The following is a 19,635-nucleotide window of genomic DNA, read 5'->3' as shown; positions in this document are numbered from 1 at the left end:
AATTCTGGTTGCCGAGTGTTAAGTGGAAGGCAGAGGAGTGGATCCAAAATTGAACAGTGTGGCACTCCCTTTGAGATTCCTCCCCAGTCACTGAAATTTTGTATCCTCCAAACATTCTTTGAATTATTCAGCACGAGGTATTGCTTTCTGCTAGTTTATTGTGTCAGCATTCTTATTTTGTTTATTAGTGGTATCAAAAAAATGGTTAAAATGGCTCTGAGCACTATGGGAATTAACATCTATGGTCCCCCTAAGGACGTCACACAACATCCAGTCATCGCGAGGCAGAGAAAATCCCTGATCCCGCCGGGAATCGAACCCGGGTGGTGTCGCTCACGGATCTTGTACGGTAAAGGTGGGTGGTTTTCAAAGAATAAATAAAAAGTGCTAAGCAGTGGTTGTACCCTCCGATGGATAAAAGTGTCGAGGCTTTCGCCTCGGGATCTCGGGCAGATGGGGTGTGTTGTTTTAGTGATGTATCTGACGTTTCGCCATCTGCAGTGGAGGGCGAGCCTTCGGCAATGAACCCAGCCACTCGGCCTGGCGAGCGCTGACGCGCCCCTCTGCCTGCAGCGAACCTGGCGCACTCGCTGGACCAGCTGGGCCACAAGGTGCTGTCCGAGCTGGACGGCAACCCGCCGCTGTGGATCACGCGCCGGCGCGACAGCATCTTCGTGAACAACGCGCGCGTCCTCAGCGAGCGCTCCAACTACGAGGCGGTGAACCGGCACGGCAAGAAGCAGGTGCTGCACGTCGTCGACTCGGTGCTGGAGCCCGTCTGGTCCACCTCCGGCCAGCTCTACAACCCGGACGCCTTCCAGTTCCTCAACCAGTCCGAGAACCTCGACCTGGGCCTGCACCGCGTCCGGTGAGTCTCTCTCTCTGCACTCGCAACGGAGCATACAATAAGGCTATACGGAGGAAAAGTATCGCAGCACGAAGAAACATAATTAATGTAGAGTAATGGAATTCCGAAAACACATTTGTCTAGGCAGCATATTCCAGTTGTCAACACTACAAGATCGTAGGTTAATGTAAGCGCCAGAAAACCATTGCAAATGTGAAATGCTGGTGTATTAACAAGCAGAACACCCGCCAGAATACTGAATGCAAACGTGCATCAATTGTGTTGTGCAGGTGCCGGATATCGGCTTGTGCGCGATGGAGTTCCGTGCTGTTGCACCTGTCCGACCAAGTCCCGTATGTGCTCGACTGGAGACACAGATCTGGTGATGCAGCGGGGCAAGGCAACATGTAGAACTTGCTGGGTTACAACATCGGTATACGGACGAGCGTTATCCTGTTGGAAACCACCGCACGAAATGCTGGTCGTGTGTGGCAGCACGACACGGCGCCTCGCCCACACCGAGTTACAGACTTGCGGTCAGGGTGCGTGGGATAAGCACTAGATTCCTCCTGCTGTCGTACGAAATCGCAACCCAGACTATAGCTCCAGTGTGTCCAGCACTCGCACAGGTTGCTGGCCTCCTCGTGACCAACAGACAGCGGGTCCTGGGTTTGTGCCCGTGATGGCCGTCGTCAGAAAGCGTAACAGGCCTCCAGTGAGCTCTCGCGTGACACCACTGAAGTCGGAAATGTCGGTGGTTTGGGGTGAGTGGAACGCACGCTACAGGGCGCCTGCGATTTGTAACGGTTCGTCGTGTGACTGTGGTGCCGACTGCTGCCGGAGCCGTACGCTGAGCACGGTGGCCTTCCCTCTCGGTAGTGCCGGGACCCGGTGCTCTGGTGACCACGTGCCTGCCAAGTCCTTCTGTAGTACCGCACCTCCATTACACGACATCATTCAAACTCAGTGGTGTCTATCGTCTTAAAGGCATTCTCGGCCAACACCAACTCAGCGCGTGCACTCTCACGACCGTTACAGCGTGTATTCAAATCAAACCTGATTTGCATCATCATAGTGACGCTAATGGCGCCACTGTCGTACGAAATCTGAATAGGCGTCATCTTTCAAATGGAGAAACACGTCTACGAACTTCCAAAACCTTCGTGGTGTTGCGATTTCTGTTCCGTCGGTGTATTTCGTGCGCCCCTGCCCTCAGTTTCGAATGCGCGTCGTACGTTCGAGTAGTAACGATTGGAAAAGGAGGCGGGGGAGGTAATTGCGGCAGCCTGTCGTGTGAGGCTCTTTGTCGTCGCCACTGTTCAAGGCGGCAGCTTTCCCGACCAACCGGCGGCGCCTCAAATCTCCGTCCGCGATGACTTTAGGGAGAGCAGTCGTCAGACTCGACTGTGCTTTCAAGTCCGTGGCACAGATTACTTTCTACGAGACCGTCTATTAGTGGCGGCTCGTGGGCCTGAACACTGGAAAATCGCCTTCCCTTCCCAATTAATGTACACTTACCTACCGTTCCTAACGACCACCACCACCACCACCACCACCACCACCACCACCACCACCACCACCACCACCACCAATAATAATAATAATAATAATAATAATAATAATAATAATAATAATAATAATGGCATTTTAGATAGGGCGTCTGAGCGTTGTTACTCGTAAAACAAGCTAACTCAATGGTTGTTCTTCTTCACACACATCCATGCCTGAGGCAGGATTCGAACCTGCGACCGTAGCGGTCGCGCGTTTCCAGGCTGAAGCGCCTAGAACAGCTCGGCCACTCCGGCCGGCCTGCCACACTGTTTTTCAGATACGTTTTTACACGTTTCAGACAAAAAAAATAAAACTCCTTTCAGCTGAAACATTTGTTGCAGAAATGTCAGGAATTACATAAAATAGTTTAGAAACTTCTGGAAGAATTCGGTCCGTTTCATTCTTCTTAGAACAACTGACAGACTCAAATGATGCTTTATGCTGGAAAGAAAAATACAGTCTCGAGTTGTACACACAACAGCGAGCTACTGGCCGGCGCACTACAGGGAATCCAAACTGCCAACAGTGAAATACTGGGTAGCATCGCCTAATTTATGGAAGAGGAGGTTATCAACATGTGAAAGTCTTATTTCCAGCTGTGTTACAATATTTTCTGGCACCTGTAACTACACCTGTTTGTATTGTGACATCAATGGATTCCCAACGCATTCGTCCCTCATTTCGTGAAAGCTTCAGCCAGCAGATTAGTCGAGCGTTTTATGGAATTTAAAAAGTCGATCATTTAAGCTTCATTTCTCAAGTTCTTCGCGTTAGCTAGGCCTTCTGGCGCAACACAGTTGCAAAACTCCCCATCACTGTTTTTTTTTTTTTTTCTTAAGATAGTTGAAATGCCTTTTACTCTTCGAAAACACGCTTGAAAACAGAGAGAAGATAATCAAAGTCTGGGAGGCTATTTTTGAAACCACAGACTTCTGTTGCACTGGAGACTTGACCGCCGACTATTTCATTTAAAACTTCAATTATCCCCCGACGGTTTTCATAGTTACCCGATATTACCTTGGCGTTTCAGTTCCATCTCGTGTCGCTGTTAGAACCAATGCGCTTAGCAGCAATTCTGTCGACAGTTGTACGTTTGAAAGTCCGGTGGAAGGAAACATTTCCGTAGTCCTGAACGTATTATTTATTAGGAACACTATTGCAGTTTCTAACAACCTTACTATAACAAAGGTCAGAATTTAATAACGATTGTGGTGTTGCTCACGCTGCTAAATACTGCATTTTCGGGCAACAACAGTCATATTATGTGGCAGGTGTCATTTGATGTAATAATGAAAAAACTAGGCACTCATCTTTTTGTGTTTCCCACGCTGGTCTCGTAAAATCATGGCTCAATCGTTGAAAATCAAGCTCGAATGCAAAGAGGCCTAGGTTTTATTCTACTATATTCAAAAGTTATGTAGATGCGCTTCACAAACCATTATTGGAGATTAAACCTTTCAAAGTTGGCACAATAGTGATATAAAAAAAGTAATCAGCACTCCGAATTTAAGTTACACTTCCTTTTATTGCAATATCACTTCACAATACAAAACATACTTGAAAACATCTTCCTCACAGTCACTGTTAAAGTTCACATTTTATAAGCTGACGACAATATTCGTCCTTCCAACATGACGTCCACGACTTGACCTTCTCAAGGTCCGACTCTCAGACAACTCAACAACTCACTATCAGTCGCTTACGCGCCCAAAAATCAGGGTTACAAGTACGTCAAAGATCATAGCGACAAAAGAAAGAGTACACATAAGAATAATATCATTGCAATATAAACATATCGATGTATCAAAAGTGAAATCAAATCTGAATGTTGTCTCAGAAATAAGTTAAGTAGCTAACAGAAATAAAGTAGAATATTACTGGTATCGAGAGGTTCAGGTGAGGTACCACAATGGTTACGTAATTCAAGTACCGTTACAAGCTACAGCACTGCTAAGGGTGAGAGTCTAACGTTCAGGACTACGAAAATTAGAGCAGATATATCAGTTATTGTTAAAAAGCAACGTATCAGAACAACAGTTTTACCAGCCGACATTACGAAGAAAGAAGGGATTTAGCAGTCGTCTCATGGGTAGCATTTATTTCATTGCAAAAAGCTGATCATCAGGAAAAGAAGGTGGACCATCTCTCTTTTAAAAAGTAGCGAGCAATGTGGTGCAAGAAAATTAATGTCTGACCTTAAAACTGAATTGGAATACGGACTGTTTCATAATTGTTTGAGGATGAAGGCTAAGGACTTCGAATTGTGCAGGCTCCAAAATTTCCAAGGACGACACCTTTTTTTAGGAGAGCTGTATCTCCATTAAAAAGTTAGAATGTAGTAGCTCACTTATTTCTCCTCAAGCAACTACTTTTTTCGTTTGTTTTTGCTGTCGCATTTCGCACGGACCAATTGCCCTGGGCTGTCTCCGAACCTCCGACCCGCGGTCCACACTGTGGAGGTGGGTCCCGAACCCCCAGCCGCTTAGTCGCCCGTGCACACTAGCACATTCCGGCCGTGTGGTGCGTGACAGTAGCCTTCCTGTCACATTTTAATAATCTTCATTTTTATATCTATCCAGTAGTGCCAACTGACTCCGACACCTCCGAGATCCCATCTCCGTTGTCTGTTAAGGTCTTTATAGTTGTTTCAGTTATTTCCCATGTCTCTACTGCAATCCTTCCCATATTTTTTGAAATCCTGGATTTTCTCTAAATGTAAAGGAAAAAATGTACAACTTCGTGTGACTCGATACCTTCAAATACCTGAAAATAAGGAATCTACGTATGCTGGAGAAAATCCGTAAGCGAACTGTCTGTGTTTGAAAGCAAGAGAAAATTCCGGAAGAATGAAAGAATGCGTCCTGTATATGAAAGAGAAGATCCCTTTACCAGCAACAAATACAGTTGATATCATTACTCTACGTTGTGTATAAAAAATGCCTAACAAACTTTATTTATCGAGACTAGAAACGTATCTCGAAGGAATTACGGATTGTGCGAGAACTGATTTCTAGTCTCATTATCAACAGTGGATAATATTTTATGAAACCTTATTGAAACTAAAGACAACGTTGACCCTTTTTCATAAAGGAGTGAATTACTCAGGCATGTATATTTCCAGTGATCGTGCTACATTTAAATTAATTCTGAGGTGTGCGCATACCCAGAAATAAATTCTTGCACAGGGGGAAGGTTCAAAGCGACCCCCATTAGCAGCCAAACAACGTCGATCCCGCTGTGAGGTGTGGGGGCCACGGTGGGCATTCCATTTATCCGTCGTGCAGGTAAGCCTCGGACATCTCTGTGGTAGTGAGGCAGAGCGCCAACTTGTTGTCGGTATAATCTTTCATTTACAAACCCCTCTCGATTGGCAGGTAAAATCGATGTTTGCAGTGTACGAAGCTATACCTCAACAGTTACGGAACCCCCAAAGAAGAATGGGCCAATCAAAGTGCGCGAAGACAGACCACACCACACATTAACGTGCGGATTTTCGGGAGCCCATTACACACAGCTGTGCCGGTTTACTGTAAAACTGAGTTTGAATTCCACAAATGTGCCTTCAAACCACTCGCAGTGGTTCTAGTCTCATTGTCCTCGTTCGTAGCGTGCAGCGATCTTGGAGTGTACACTTTCCACTTTGCAGTCTTCAGCATTCGTTATGTGCTGGGTCGGCTTACCCCGCTTTCACAGATTTTTGAGGTGACCCAGTAAAATGTTGCCACACACCAGCGCTGGAAGCTGGACTCCATGTTTTTGGCCGGCCGTACCTTCCCTTTCGCACGTCCTGAACAGTACTGTCGACTTCGGATTTGTCCCAGATACGATAAACGTTGCAATTGTTATTGGCTGAGTTTCGTAAACACTACGCCAATGCAGTTGTACCTCCATCATGTTTTCATATTCCAGTACGGCTTTGTTGTTTGGGCAACGCAATCTTACTTCTTCATTGCTACACTGTCTTTTGCTGGAAAATGCGTGCCGAGATCTGCTCAGAAAACAGTAGACTACACTACCGTGCAAAATTGCGATTATTTGTCCTTTTTCCAAAGATATTACCTATAAAGAGCGTGTACATTTTTCTCTGGACCCATATATGTCAATAAAGAAATAATAAAATCATAGTGCAGAAGAAACTCATAACTTAGACGATATGAGTATTATCATGAATCTACCATATTTACTCTGCCGTATCTATTATTGTAAATTTTATGGTTAATTCGTATTTATGAATATTGTAAAAACACTCACTTGCTCTGCTCCGCGCAAACTACTCTGACAATCAGGCAACTCCAGGTAGAACATTGTAGGCTGTTCTTAAATTCTGAAGTAACGCTATTTCGTTGTAATGAGTTCAGCAAAGTCATAGCTGTTAGGAATACAACTATCATAAACGTCGAGTCTCTATATAAAGGGGGGAGGGGGGGGGGGAATGCTGATAAAGATGGATCTGCGATAAGTTAACTTTGACCAGAAACGTGGTAGATGTGACAAAGGAAACAAAAAGGTGACTAATTTCGTATCTTCGGTGATATCTCATAATATTACAAACATATAACACAGGCAGTTTTGATAACAGGTATCTACTTGGGGGGGGGGGGGGGGGGAGAAGAGTTCGAGCCCTGACTATTGTGGCCAGTTAAAGTTGTTAAGAGAAACAGTTACAGGAAAGAAAACTAATTGAGTACTTGTGTTCAGATAACACGAATCATATAACATATTTGGGAATTGTGATTCCGCCTTGATGCAAAACACTTTGTTATTTATTTATGTATTTATTCCCCAAACTCTGACATATGTTTCAATATTGATGGGTTAAAGAAAAATGTAGATTATCACAAAAGTGAAGTACAAAATAATGTTACCATTTATCACCAAAATATTCTGGGATTGAAGAATAAAGTATATGAGCTCCTGGTTTGTTTGGATGACATTGAATCTGATAATGTAATAGATATACTATGCCATGAACCATGGACCTTGCCATTGGTGGGGAGGCTTGCGTGCCTCGGCGATACAGATAGCCGTACCGTAGGTGCAACCAAAACGGAGGGGTATCTGTTGAGAGGCCAGACAAACGTGTGGTTCCTGAAGAGAGGCAGCAGCCTTTTCAGTAGTTGCAGGGGCAACAGTCTGGATGATTGACTGATCTGGCCTTGTAACAATAACCAAAACAGCCTTGCTGTGCTGGTACTGCGAACGGCTGAAAGCAAGGGGAAACTACAGCCGTAATTTTTCCCGAGGGCATGCAGCTTTACTGTATGATTAAATGATGATGGCATCCTCTTGGGTAAAATATTCCGAGGGTAAAATAGTCCCCCATTCGGATCTCCGGGCGGGGACTACTCAAGAGGATGTCGTTATCAGGAGAAAGAGAACTGGCGTTCTACAGGTCGGAGCGTGGAATGTCACATCCCTTAATCGGGCAGGTAGGTTAGAAAATTTAAAAAGGGAAATGGATAGGTTAAAGTTAGATATAGTGGGAGTTAGTGAAGTTCGGTGGCAGGAGGAACAAGACTTCTGGTCAGGTGACTACAGGGTTATAAACACAAAATCAAATAGGGGTAATGCAGGAGTAGGATTAATAATGAATAGGAAAATAGGAATGCGGGTAAGCTACTACAAACAGCATAGTGAACGCATTATTGTGGCCAAGGTAGATACGAAGCCCACACCTACTACAGTAGTACAAGTTTATACGCCAACTAGCTCTGCAGATGACGAAGAAATTGAAGAAATGTATGATCAAATAAAAGAAATTATTCAGATAGTGAAGGGAGACGAAAATTTAATAGTCATGGGTGACTGGAATTCATCAGTAGGAAAATGGAGAGAAGGAAACGTAGTAGGTGAATATGGAAAGGGGCAAAGAAATGAAAGAGGAAGCCGCCTGGTAGAATTTTGCACTGAGCACAACTTAATCATAGCTAACACTTGGTTCAAGAATCATAAAGGAAGGTTGTATACGTGGAAGAAGCCTGGAGATACGAAAAGGTATCAGATAGATTATATAATGGTAAGACAGAGATTTAGGAACCAGGTTTTAAATTGTAAGACATTTCCAAGGGCAGATGTGGACTCTGACCACAATCTGTTGGTTATGACCTGTAGATTAAAACTGAAGAAACTGCAAAAAGGTGGCAATTTAAAGAGATGGGACCTGGATAAACTAAAAGAACCAGAGGTTGTACGGAGTTTCAAGGAGAGCAGTAGGGAGCAATTGACAGGAATGGGGGAAAGAAATACAATAGAAGAAGAATGGGTAGCTTTGAGGCATGAAATAGTGAAGGCAGCAGAGGATCAAGTAGGTAAAAAGACGTGGGCTAGTAGAAATCCTTGGATAACAGAAGAAATATTCAATTTAATTGATGAAAGGAGAAAATATAAAAATGCAGAAAATGAAGCAGGCAAAAAGGAATACAAACGTCTCAAAAATGAGAGCGACAGGAAGTGCAAAATGGCGAAACAGGGATGGCTAGAGGACAAATGTAAGGATGTAGAGTCTTATCTCACTAGGAGTAAGATAGATACTGCCTACAGGAAAATTAAAGAGACCTTTGGAGAAAACCAAAGAAGGGAAAGAAAGCAGAAAGGTGGAAGGAGTATATAGAGGGTCTATACAAGGGCGATGTACTTGAGGACAGTATTATGGAAATGGAAGAGGATGTAGATGAAGATAAAATGGGAGATACAATACTGCGTGAAGAGTTTGACAGAGCACTGAAAGACCTGAGTCGAAACAAGGCCCCCGGAGTAGACAACATTCCATTAGAACTACTGACGGCCTTGGGACAACCAGTCCTGACAAAACTCTACCAGCTGGTGAGCAAGATGTATGAGACAGGTGAAATACCCTCAGACTTCAAGAAGAATATAATAATTCCAATCCCAAAGAAATCAGGTGTTGACAGATGTGAAAATTATCGAACTATCAGTTTAATAAGTCACAGCTGCAAAATACTAATGCGAGTTCTTTACAGACAAATGGAAAAACTAGTAGCAGCCGACCTCGGGGAAGATCAGTTTGGATTCCGTAGAAATATTGGAACATGTGAGGCAATACTGACCCTATGACTTATCTTAGAAGCTAGATTAAGGAAGGGCGAACCTACATTTCTAGCATTTGTAGACTTCGAGAAAGCTTTTGACAATGTTGACTGGAATACTCTCTTTCAAATTCTGAAGGTGGCAGGGGTAAAATACAGTGAGCGTAAGGCTATTTACAATTTGTACAGAAACCAGATGGCAGTTATAAGAGTCGAGGGACATGAAAGGGAAGCAGTGGTTGGGAAGGTAGTGAGACAGGGCTGTAGTCTATCCCCGATGTTATTCAATCTGTATATTGAGCAAGCAGTGAAGGAAACAAAAGAAAAATTCAGAGTAGGTATTAAAGTCCATGGAGAAGAAATAAAAACTTTGAGGTTCGCCGATGACATCGTAATTCTGTCAGAGACAGCAAAGGACTTGGAAGAGCATCTGAATGGAATGGGCAGTGTCTTGAAAGGAGGGTATGAGATGAACATCAACAAAAGCAAAACGAGGATAATGTAATGTAGTCAAATTAAGTCGAGTGATGCTGAGGGAATTAGATTAGGAAATGAGACACTTAAAGTAGTAAAGGAGTTTTGCTATTTGGGGAGCAAAATAACTGATGATGGTCGAAGTAGAGAGGATATAAAATGTAGACTGGCAATGGCAAGGAATGCGTTTCTGAAGAAGAGAAATTTGTTAACATCGAGTATAGATTTAAGTGTCAGGAAGTCATTTCTGAAAGTATTTGTATGGAGTGTAGCCATGTATGGAAGTGAAACATGGACGATAAACAGTTTGGACAAGAAGAGAATAGAAGCTTTCGAAATGTGGTGCTACAGAAGAATGCTGAAGATTAAATGGGTAGATCACATAACTAATGAGGAAGTATTGAATAGGATTGGGGAGAAGAGAAGTTTGTGGCACAACTTGACCAGAAGTAGGGATCGGTTGGTAGGACACGTTCTGAGGCATCAAGGGATCACCAGTTTAGTATTGGAGGGCAGCGTGGAGGGTAAAAAATCGTAGAGGGAGACCAAGAGATGACTACACTAAACAGATTCAGAAGGATGTAGGTTGCTGTAGGTACTGCGAGATGATGAAGCTTGCTTAGGATAGAGTAGCATGGAGAGCTGCATCAAACCAGTCTCAGGACTGAAGACCACAACAACAACAACAAAAGAGTTACATGTTTGCACCTGTTACTGACCTTCAAAGTAGTCACCAGCACTGTGTAGAACTCATTGCCAGCAATGTGGAAGGCATAGTATACCGTTAGCAGAGCTTGTTCTGTTGATGGTTTGCAGAAAACTATATTTAAAAAAAATTGTTATACAAACACAACAGCTACGCTATTTTTTTCCATGGTTTGGATGTAAAGAACCCACTGAAGATGGCGGTATTTGTCACTGAAACTAGTTTGGGGACTAAGTAAGTAAACAAATAACAAATTGTTTGCATCAAGGCAGACTCACACAATTCCCACATTGTTGTTTTTCTACACAAACACGCACCAACTGGGAGAGTTCCAAGCTAAAGTTGTTGCTTATAAGATGCTTCACACAAATAACGTGACCAAGTTTAATGCCTCTAGAAAGGTGATCAGGGAAGAAACGAAAGGTAAAACTATCGTAGTTGACTCGATGTGGAACTATGACAAATTTAAATGTATCTTAATAGTGATTGTGCATGTTAAAAAAAGAATAATGTTAATGGACACAAAATGACTTGATTATGTCATTTTAACATGTGAAAAGCACCATACAAAAACACTACTGGGTATACGAGAATTATGTTTATAGGGTATTTAGTAGGACGTTTATCACAGATCAAACCCATTATTCACAAACACTGTACAACAGAAGCATGAATTACAATTATAGAATATTCAGTAGCAGCTGAGTATTTCCATATAGTGCCACATACAGCACATCACGGCCGACTATGAAACTATTTAAACAGAAATAACGTACCCCACAACTACATTTGAAAGGAAATAAGTAAAGAAACAGAAGGAAATGAGTAAGGTGTTGAGTGGAAGACAGGCACATTAATAAAAGACTGCCTGATATTATTTTCGCTCTAGGACTGAGTACTTCATCATATGCAGACAAAACTTTCACATATTCAAACACATGGCCAATGTAGTCTCCTTTGCTCAGGCCCAAGTGCCCAGACATGATGGTCTCTCTCTCCATTTGTATATATCTGACAAAGGACTTAGACCAATAGTTAAAATAAAATCTAGTAGTCTTTTTCTCAGTATGTCTATACGCCACTCAACATCTCTGTGAGATGAGTAGCAATCTATTCTTTTGTTATTGTGGTTGAGATGTGTGACAGATAATCTAATACAGTAGTTTTTCTTACTTTCACCGACACAGCAATGTTGCTGATAATTGTACGGTCCTTTACTTTGTGGTGTGTACAAATGTATTCATTTCCTTACAGATCATTCAGGCAGCGAGTCTTCCAGAATCAGAAGCAAAACGATTTCAAGCTGGAGGGCAAGCATACTTTCTTCATTCCTGTGGATGAGGGTTTCAAGGTTGGTATCCTTTGTCATCTTTCAAATAATGTGGTAAACAGACTACGTGTCAACAGTAGCAGCAATTATTGTAAGAAAACTTTGCACGATTTGTCAGTCAGATAGTGGAACTATCAATAATACTTTGTGGAATTAATATTTGTAAGTTACCACTGTCAAAATAAATGGGAGAAACAGTTGCTAAGTAAGGGAGTTGGAGGGATAAGAAAAGATTGTTGTAATACGGGACAGTTGTTCACTCTAGCTAGCACTGCTGCATTCCGTTCCAACCGACAGCTCAGGCCATGTATATCATTACAACAAACTTCCAGAAAGGCCTCCATCATTCACGAACATACATTTTCCACAATTTCCCAACAAAATCATAAAAAAGTTCACCCACTAATAAAGTACAGTTCATAGCATCCTATAGTATTTATTCTACTCCAGCAGTGAATGTCTAGGGGAACCAATTCAGGTAATATTATGTAATATTTCCTTACATTGGTGAAATATGATTAATTTGTGTAATGTATCTAAAATAATAAACACTATCAAATCTGCCTCCCAATCTATACTTTTGAAGCAGAGACAAAATGAATCATTGTTAGGTCATTTCAACACAATTTTTTGACTGATTCCCTAGACTCATTAATTTTGGGTGAGTCATAAGATAATTTATTACTTTGAAGGACCTGTCAATTTTATGTAAGAACTGCATAAATATGAATTCACCAAGGATTTTACTGTCTATTTTGACAACAAACAATAATAAACTTATTTTGCATATTTTGAACAAAATGAAGATGCTAAAAGCAACAGACATTATCAGGAAAAGTAGCAGAGAGGAGAAAAATGCTTTTAGAATGCGGTTTGTAAAGTGCCTTCAAGTTTTATATCCACATTCAGTACGACATCGTGAAACACTTCCACGTCTTCTGACGAAGCAGCTGATTCTAAGTACCACATCGAATTGCAAAAACATTTGTCAGAAACTGTTGCATATAACATCACCAGAAGTAAAACAACTGGAGGTACTTGTGTTAATTGTATTGAGAGGACTGACTGGAGATACTGTAAAATTACAAGGAAAACCGTACTTATCTTCCAGAGCAAGATTTCAAGTGCTGCAGACACAAGAATTCAGAAGCAGAAAAAAGAACATACTTTCTTCCTCTGAATGCCACGTAACAGCAGTACCAGACAGCCATTCCGCCCTGCCATAATTCTCCACTATTTAATAAGCATTTCAACACCACAATGCAAATACTTGTCACCTTGCAAGAGTACGGGAACTTCCGGCATCACGAGTAAGCGCAACACACAGTTCACTGGCAAATGCAGTTGTCTGCAGTAATCAGATTGTTGATTGACCAGCATCTCAACTATGTTGCAAGTGGCTACCTTTACTCTGTCTATTATCCACTGAGAAATTTACTTTACTGTGTTTCTCAAATAGTCACTTTTTATTTAATCATTGTGACACATAACGGCTTATTAGATTGGTGAAAAAGCTTGTAACATTTTTGTTTTGCATGCTGGTGTTATGGTGCTCTGCATCTATTTATCAGTTGTTATTTGAGTTTACATATTGTCATGTAGTCATTTGGAGATAACAAATGGAGCTGAGGATACTAGAAAATGAAGTGCCAATTGGAGAAATCTGAACATTTCTGACATCTTCTGTCAAGGTTCAATCGAGGGGTTACAGCAGCAGATGCAGCAGGAAACATTTGTGCCATGTACGGGGATAATACTATTGGACAGAGCACAGCAAGGAAATGGCTTTCTCATTTTCAGGAGGATTGTTTTGGTGTCGGTGACTCTCGGGATTCGGAAAGGCCTTCGGGGTTTTAGGAAGATCGGTTAGACACATTAATTCACACAGGTACATCACACTGTAAGCCAAAAACCACAAAAAATCAGCTGCTCGCTATGTGTGCATGTCTGCTCTATTGTGACGAATTGGCTCAGTGAACAGCACCGACCATTCCTATCGTTATTGGTGATGAGAAATGGTGTCCTTATGCTAATCCCTAAGAGAAAGAAAGGAATGGTCAAGCATAAACAAAGCAGCAACTGCACATATCCAAGAAAGGTTACGTTATGCATCTTGTGGATCAGTGACGGTGCGGTCTATTACAAATTGCTTCCTTGAGGTGTAACTGGCAACATTTATTGACTGCAACTAAGACATCTTCGCAAATACCATCTGAGAACAATAACCGGGGAGACTGCGTGAAGCGACGATTCTCTGTGATAACGCCTGCCAGCATTCTGCTAGACTGATGAAAAACACTATACAGGAGTTGGGAAGTCATTCTGCACCCACCATATTCACCTGGTCTCACACCCTCAGATTTTGACCTTCACCCCTCTCTATCCGACTGGCCGTGGTGACCGAGCAGTTCTCAGCATTTCAGCCCGGTACCACGCAACTGCTACGGTCGCAGGTTCGAATCCTGCCTCGTACATGGATGTGTGTGATGTCCTTAAGTTAGTTAGAATTACTTAAACCTAAGTTCTAGGGGACTGATGACCTCCGATGTTAAGTCCCGTAGTGCTCCGAGCCTTTTTTTGAACTTCTCTATCCAGGAACCTTCCCAGAGGAAAATGTGCTCTGAAAGTGGCTCATTGAGTTCTTTGCCTGAAAAACCTTCAACTTCTAAAGTCGTGGAATCGAATAGCTATCCCAGGATTGGCAGACCAGTGTAAAGAGTGAAGGAGAATAATTATTGATGAATAAAGTCTGTGTTGTGTGTATCTGTTGTGTTTATAAAGCTTATGGAAAATTGATACAAACTTATACACCAAGGTTTTTTCTTTTTCTGTGCACCTTTATTGGCCCAATAATGAAACAGTCCTACTTCCAGTAGCTCTGTAGATATGCTCCTTACATTGTATGTTTTACTTTCTCCAGCCACTTCCTCGGCCTGAAAAAATTGACCAGAAGGTGATCGACGGTCATATTATTCCGAACCATGTGTTATTCACGAGTGCTACTCCACTCGACGAAGAGTACGAGACCTTGGCGTTCACCGACATGCTACGCGTCGTCATCTCCTTCACCATGGAGTCCGACGGCAAGGCCCATAAGCGTAAGTATCGGCTACACACAGTTGGGCTCTCATTTTGACCTTTTCTGCCCTCGTGTCGGTTGGGGACAGCAGAGGACTCTCATTACACTCACCGAACATCTGTTTCTTTTTAGTGACAGTCATAATTGTGTTTTTGTTCCAGTTAGCTCTCTGATGCATTTGCTTGTTTATCTGTCTCTTCTATTTATTCCAACACGGTTCACTCCATAGTTGACTGATCAACCCTCAGATTTCACACCAAAAGCCCGTAAGTCAGACAACTTAATACACTTACATTGTAAATTTTCCATTACAGACAAACCGGAAGTTTTGATTTGAAAAACTTATTTGCTGTACCGAAAGCAGAAGAGAACATTTTTATTCGTGCTGTCGACCCAGTTGTCATCTTCAGCTGTCCTTAATAAAGAAAAAGGAGTACAGTAGTTTGCTTTGAGATTTTATCACTTTTTACTTCATCTCTGTCCCATCTTTCATCTGTACATTTTTGTGTATCTTTTGATTGGAATGAATCATTAATCAAATCAATAGACCCACAAAAGAGGGAATCATCCTGGGTGTGGAACATGTCAGATAAACACATTACAAAAATGTAATTAGAAAAACTTGAGTGTCATTAAAATTAATGATCCTCAGTCAATAAACAGTAAAATTATGTACATGAATTAAAATTATTTACATCTGCTTTCATTAAATCCATCATTCACACAGTACCTAGTTACTTGGTTGTTACAACCAAATATAGTCAAAAGTTAAAGTATAATAAATTTTCATTAAAATGGTCTACTGCACTTGTTGAGTAATTCATGGATGGAATAGGAGGTGGCCACCAAAAATTCTTTTAAATTATGTTTAAATTGTGCCTTGCCTGAAACTGAACTCTTAATGGTTGCTTGTAAAATATTGAAAATATGCGTTGCTGAATACTGGACTCCTTTCTTGGCAAGAGTAAGTGATTTTAAATCTTTATGTATATTCTTCTTATTCCTAGTATTGATACTGTGTACTAAGCAGTTAGTTGGAAAAACAGATCTATAATTTACAACAAACTTCATTAAGGAACAAATACACTGAGAAGCGGTGGTTAACATGCCCAATTCTTTGAATAGGTTTCGACATGATGTTATTGGATTTACATATTATGCACATCTGTACTCTAAATTTTTTTTTTCTCAGTTTGCGCAGTTACCCCAAAATATGATACCATGTGACATAAATATAAAAAAAACTGGCATATTTTGCTTATATCCACTCCATTATATCTCCTATGTCTGACATCATTCGCATTGCAAACACAGACTTGTTTAGGCACTTAAGCTGTTCCTCCTGTTACCTGTTGCCACTTTCCACCTCTCTCTACCCTTCTCCCTCCTTAACCTGTTCAGATCTTCCCTAGCCCGCTCTAACTATGCCTGAGGGGCAGCAATTTTCCCCTCCTGTTCCACTATTTTCCTATCTCTACGGCATATCCTACAGAACCACTGATGAGTTTGATTCACTTCCCCATTTCCCAAGCCGCTACAGTTACCCCAATAGAAAAAAAACTACTGCAGCCATCACACCAAACCCTGGAACTAACAATTCTATGGCTCGTCAGGCACTTTTCTCTCATGGTAAAAATCTTACTTTAGTGAGAATAAGTCAAATTAAATTACTGAAAAACAAGGAAACACATTTACAAAAGATTAGTTCTAATCTCAGTCATATGTAAACAAACTTACTTTAGTGACAGTAAGTTAGATTACTGAATAAAAAAAGAAAAACACATTTACAAAAATTAGGCCTATTCGTTTCTGTACAACTTGTGGGTAACCTTTTGTTCTTTGCATACTACCATATGTGCAATGTTTCCAGAAACCAGAACCTAACATTTACACTGTGCTTCGCAAAATAAGAGTTAAAGTACAAAGGGATACGCTTTTCTTAACTTCCTGGAATGGAACAGAACAATCAAATAAGATTCTATAAGTTTTACTGTGCTAAAATGTATTCAAGAATACGATTGTGACCCTACTTTACGTTCCTTTCGTGTTTTCTGGAATAATACGCAAAGAGAAGTGAAACCTTTAATAGTAAGCTTGCAAAACACACTAATACAGGTATTAAACTAGTTCCTTGAACAGAACTAAGTTTCATTACATTCTAAATCACTTACCTGTACAGGAGCACAAAACTCACACGTCTCGCCTGGTGCAGGCGAGCAGTAGGTTGGGGTGTGTGATACATATAGAATCTTTATTGCATTGCATTTTTCTCGTCTTTGTAACTGATTAACCTATCAATTTAATTAATCATGTTCGCAGAATATTGACGCACATTAATTGTAGAAAATAATTTGGGTTCTGGAGAAATGTTGAGATGCAAGGAAATGCTGACTGTACTCTCTCTGTTTGGAGATACATTTGTAATTCTGGAAGTAGCAGGGACAAAATGCAGAGAGCAAAAGCTTATTCACAAGTACAGAAACCAGACTACAGTCGTCTAAGGCAGAGGGTACGAAAGGGAAGCAGTAGCTGAGAAGAGAGTGAGTGAGAGAGAGAGAGGGTTTAGCACCTCCTGTTATTCTGTCTTAGGAACAAAATTTGAAAAGGAATAAAAGTTCAAGAAGTAGAATAAAAACTTGGAGGTTTGCTGATGACAATGGAGTACGGTCAGAGACAGCAAAGGCAGTTGGTTGGAATGGATAGTGTCTCGAAAACAGTTAAAAGATAAGCATTAGCGAAACTGGTACAAGGTTAATGGAGTATAGTCAAGTAAGGTGATGCTGAGGGAATTAGAGTATAAAATGAGACTATAAAAGCAGTAGACGAGTTTTACTATTTGGACGGCAAAATACCTCACGAAAGCTGAAGTAGAGAGGATGTAAAATGCAGACTGGTTATACCAGGTAAAACTTATTTGGAAAAAAGAGACATTTGTTAACATCTAATTTAAATTTTAGGAAGTTTCTCCTGAAAATATTTGTGTAGCAATTACTTGCTAGTTTGCAGACAAAATACAGTTGAAATGGCACATCCTGACAAAAGGAAGAGACTGGTTGATGGGACAGTTCCTGAGGATTCAAAAGATAGTCACTTTCGTAACGGAAGTAAGTGCATGGGTGGGGAGGGGCTTATGGCTAGATTACAGATAGCAGGTTAAAATGGATCTAGGTTGTAGTAGCCGGACAAAGACACCTCCACAGAGATGCATCAAACCATTACAGGCCACAGCAACAAACACAAATGTGATAGGTAATTACCTATCACACTGTAACGATAGATTCTTTGCTACCTCTTTTGACTAAGCACATGTATTGAACCACAAGACAAGACATTATACTCCATTGTGCTGTATTATGTATAAAATTTGTGCAGCATTAACAAATGCTTTCTATAACCTCTATCAGTCACTGAAATATTTTCAGAAATCTTATTGAAATGATACAGGCAATAATTATATCACTATTGTCATTTTATAGCTTGTACAATTTCTATGTATTCCATTTTACTGACAAGAGATGTATAATAAAGACATTTGCTACAAACATTGCTCTCTCTTTAATAGGAAGTAGTTTGTATTGAGGTTTTATCACTTTTTACTTCAGCTCCGTCCCATCGTTCATCTGTATATTTTTGTGTATCTGTGCAGAAGAGTGGGAGTGTGTGATACACCTAGCAATTACTTCCTAGTCTGATAGGAATATATGTTTTTTTTAGTATCTAATCATCAAATGTCAGAATGTTCCTTTCGATGCTGCAGCGTACGTTAAAAGTAACACAGTTATCGGCGACGCGAACCACGCGACCGGTGCCGTCCTCGCCGAAATCGTGAAGGCGAACATCCCCGTCAAGAACGGCGTGGTGCACCTTATCCAGCGCCCACTCATGGTTGTAGACAATACGGTGAAGCAGTTTCTGGAGGTGAGTAGCCAATGCGGGCGGGGGGGAATTGTGGAGGCAGTCAGTGGCATTCTCTCATTATGTGCACTCGCACAATCTCCTAAGCCGACGATGTTCTATTACACTGTGGAAATAGACACACTCCTTTTCTATTAGTGTGGCTACATGTCCCAAAAAGACAGCTGATAACTGCCATAATGAATGGTTTGTGATAAGTTGCCAGTCAAAAAGGTGAAATTAGAGTTTTTTCTTAAATTAATGTGAGTTTCTTTTCTTCAAATTTTCTAATAACCACTGCACATTGTAACATTAATACCAAACGTGAGATAACATTGTCCAAATACAAACTGTGACACACAATGTATTTTACCTCAAAATGTCCGCAATTGTGCTAACAGAAGTGTGCAATATGGTGAGATGTGTGTGAGTGTCATATTCTCGCCCTTCACAAGAAACACAAGTTTCTGAAAATAACTGGGAAGCTCCCGCACTCACAACATTAGACAGCTGGTTAATAGTTTGTCCTGTAAGTGCAATGCAACTGTCTGGTGATGAATAAAGTGTTTGAAGCTAGTAATGGCAAGAAACAAAGTGCATCTTACCTTACACAGCAGTACCCTCAAAGTGTCATAAACTGACAAAATAGCTTAAGCTAACACAAAAACTGGTGTAATAGTTAAATTATTAACACCCTGTTGCAGATAC

The 19,635-nt window shown here is 41.2% G+C and overlaps 1 protein-coding gene and 1 long non-coding RNA gene across 5 annotated transcripts in view; one reads left to right on the top strand and one right to left on the bottom strand.

Annotated features, from left to right (window-relative positions):
- LOC126293557 (fasciclin-1) overlaps window positions 1-19,635 on the top strand; it is a 610,740-nt gene that overhangs the window by 501,966 nt on the left and 89,139 nt on the right. For all 4 annotated transcript variants that reach the window (XM_049986835.1, XM_049986833.1, XM_049986834.1 and 1 more), the window contains exons 3-6: window positions 574-868; window positions 11,879-11,975; window positions 14,875-15,052; window positions 18,791-18,951. In XM_049986835.1, coding sequence (XP_049842792.1) covers window positions 574-868; window positions 11,879-11,975; window positions 14,875-15,052; window positions 18,791-18,951 — 731 coding nt within the window. The remainder of the gene's footprint in view (window positions 1-573; window positions 869-11,878; window positions 11,976-14,874; window positions 15,053-18,790; window positions 18,952-19,635) is intronic.
- The window catches only part of LOC126293569 (uncharacterized), a 38,831-nt gene continuing 38,167 nt past the window's right edge, over window positions 18,972-19,635 (bottom strand). Inside the window, exon 5 of the long non-coding RNA XR_007552312.1 lies at window positions 18,972-19,054. This is a non-coding gene — a long non-coding RNA (uncharacterized LOC126293569). The remainder of the gene's footprint in view (window positions 19,055-19,635) is intronic.

Source organism: Schistocerca gregaria, chromosome 10 (genome assembly GCF_023897955.1).
Source record: "Schistocerca gregaria isolate iqSchGreg1 chromosome 10, iqSchGreg1.2, whole genome shotgun sequence".
Lineage (NCBI taxonomy): Eukaryota > Metazoa > Arthropoda > Insecta > Orthoptera > Acrididae > Schistocerca > Schistocerca gregaria.
Note: the sequence above shows the minus strand (reverse complement) of the source record. Positions and strands in the feature narration are given on the sequence as shown.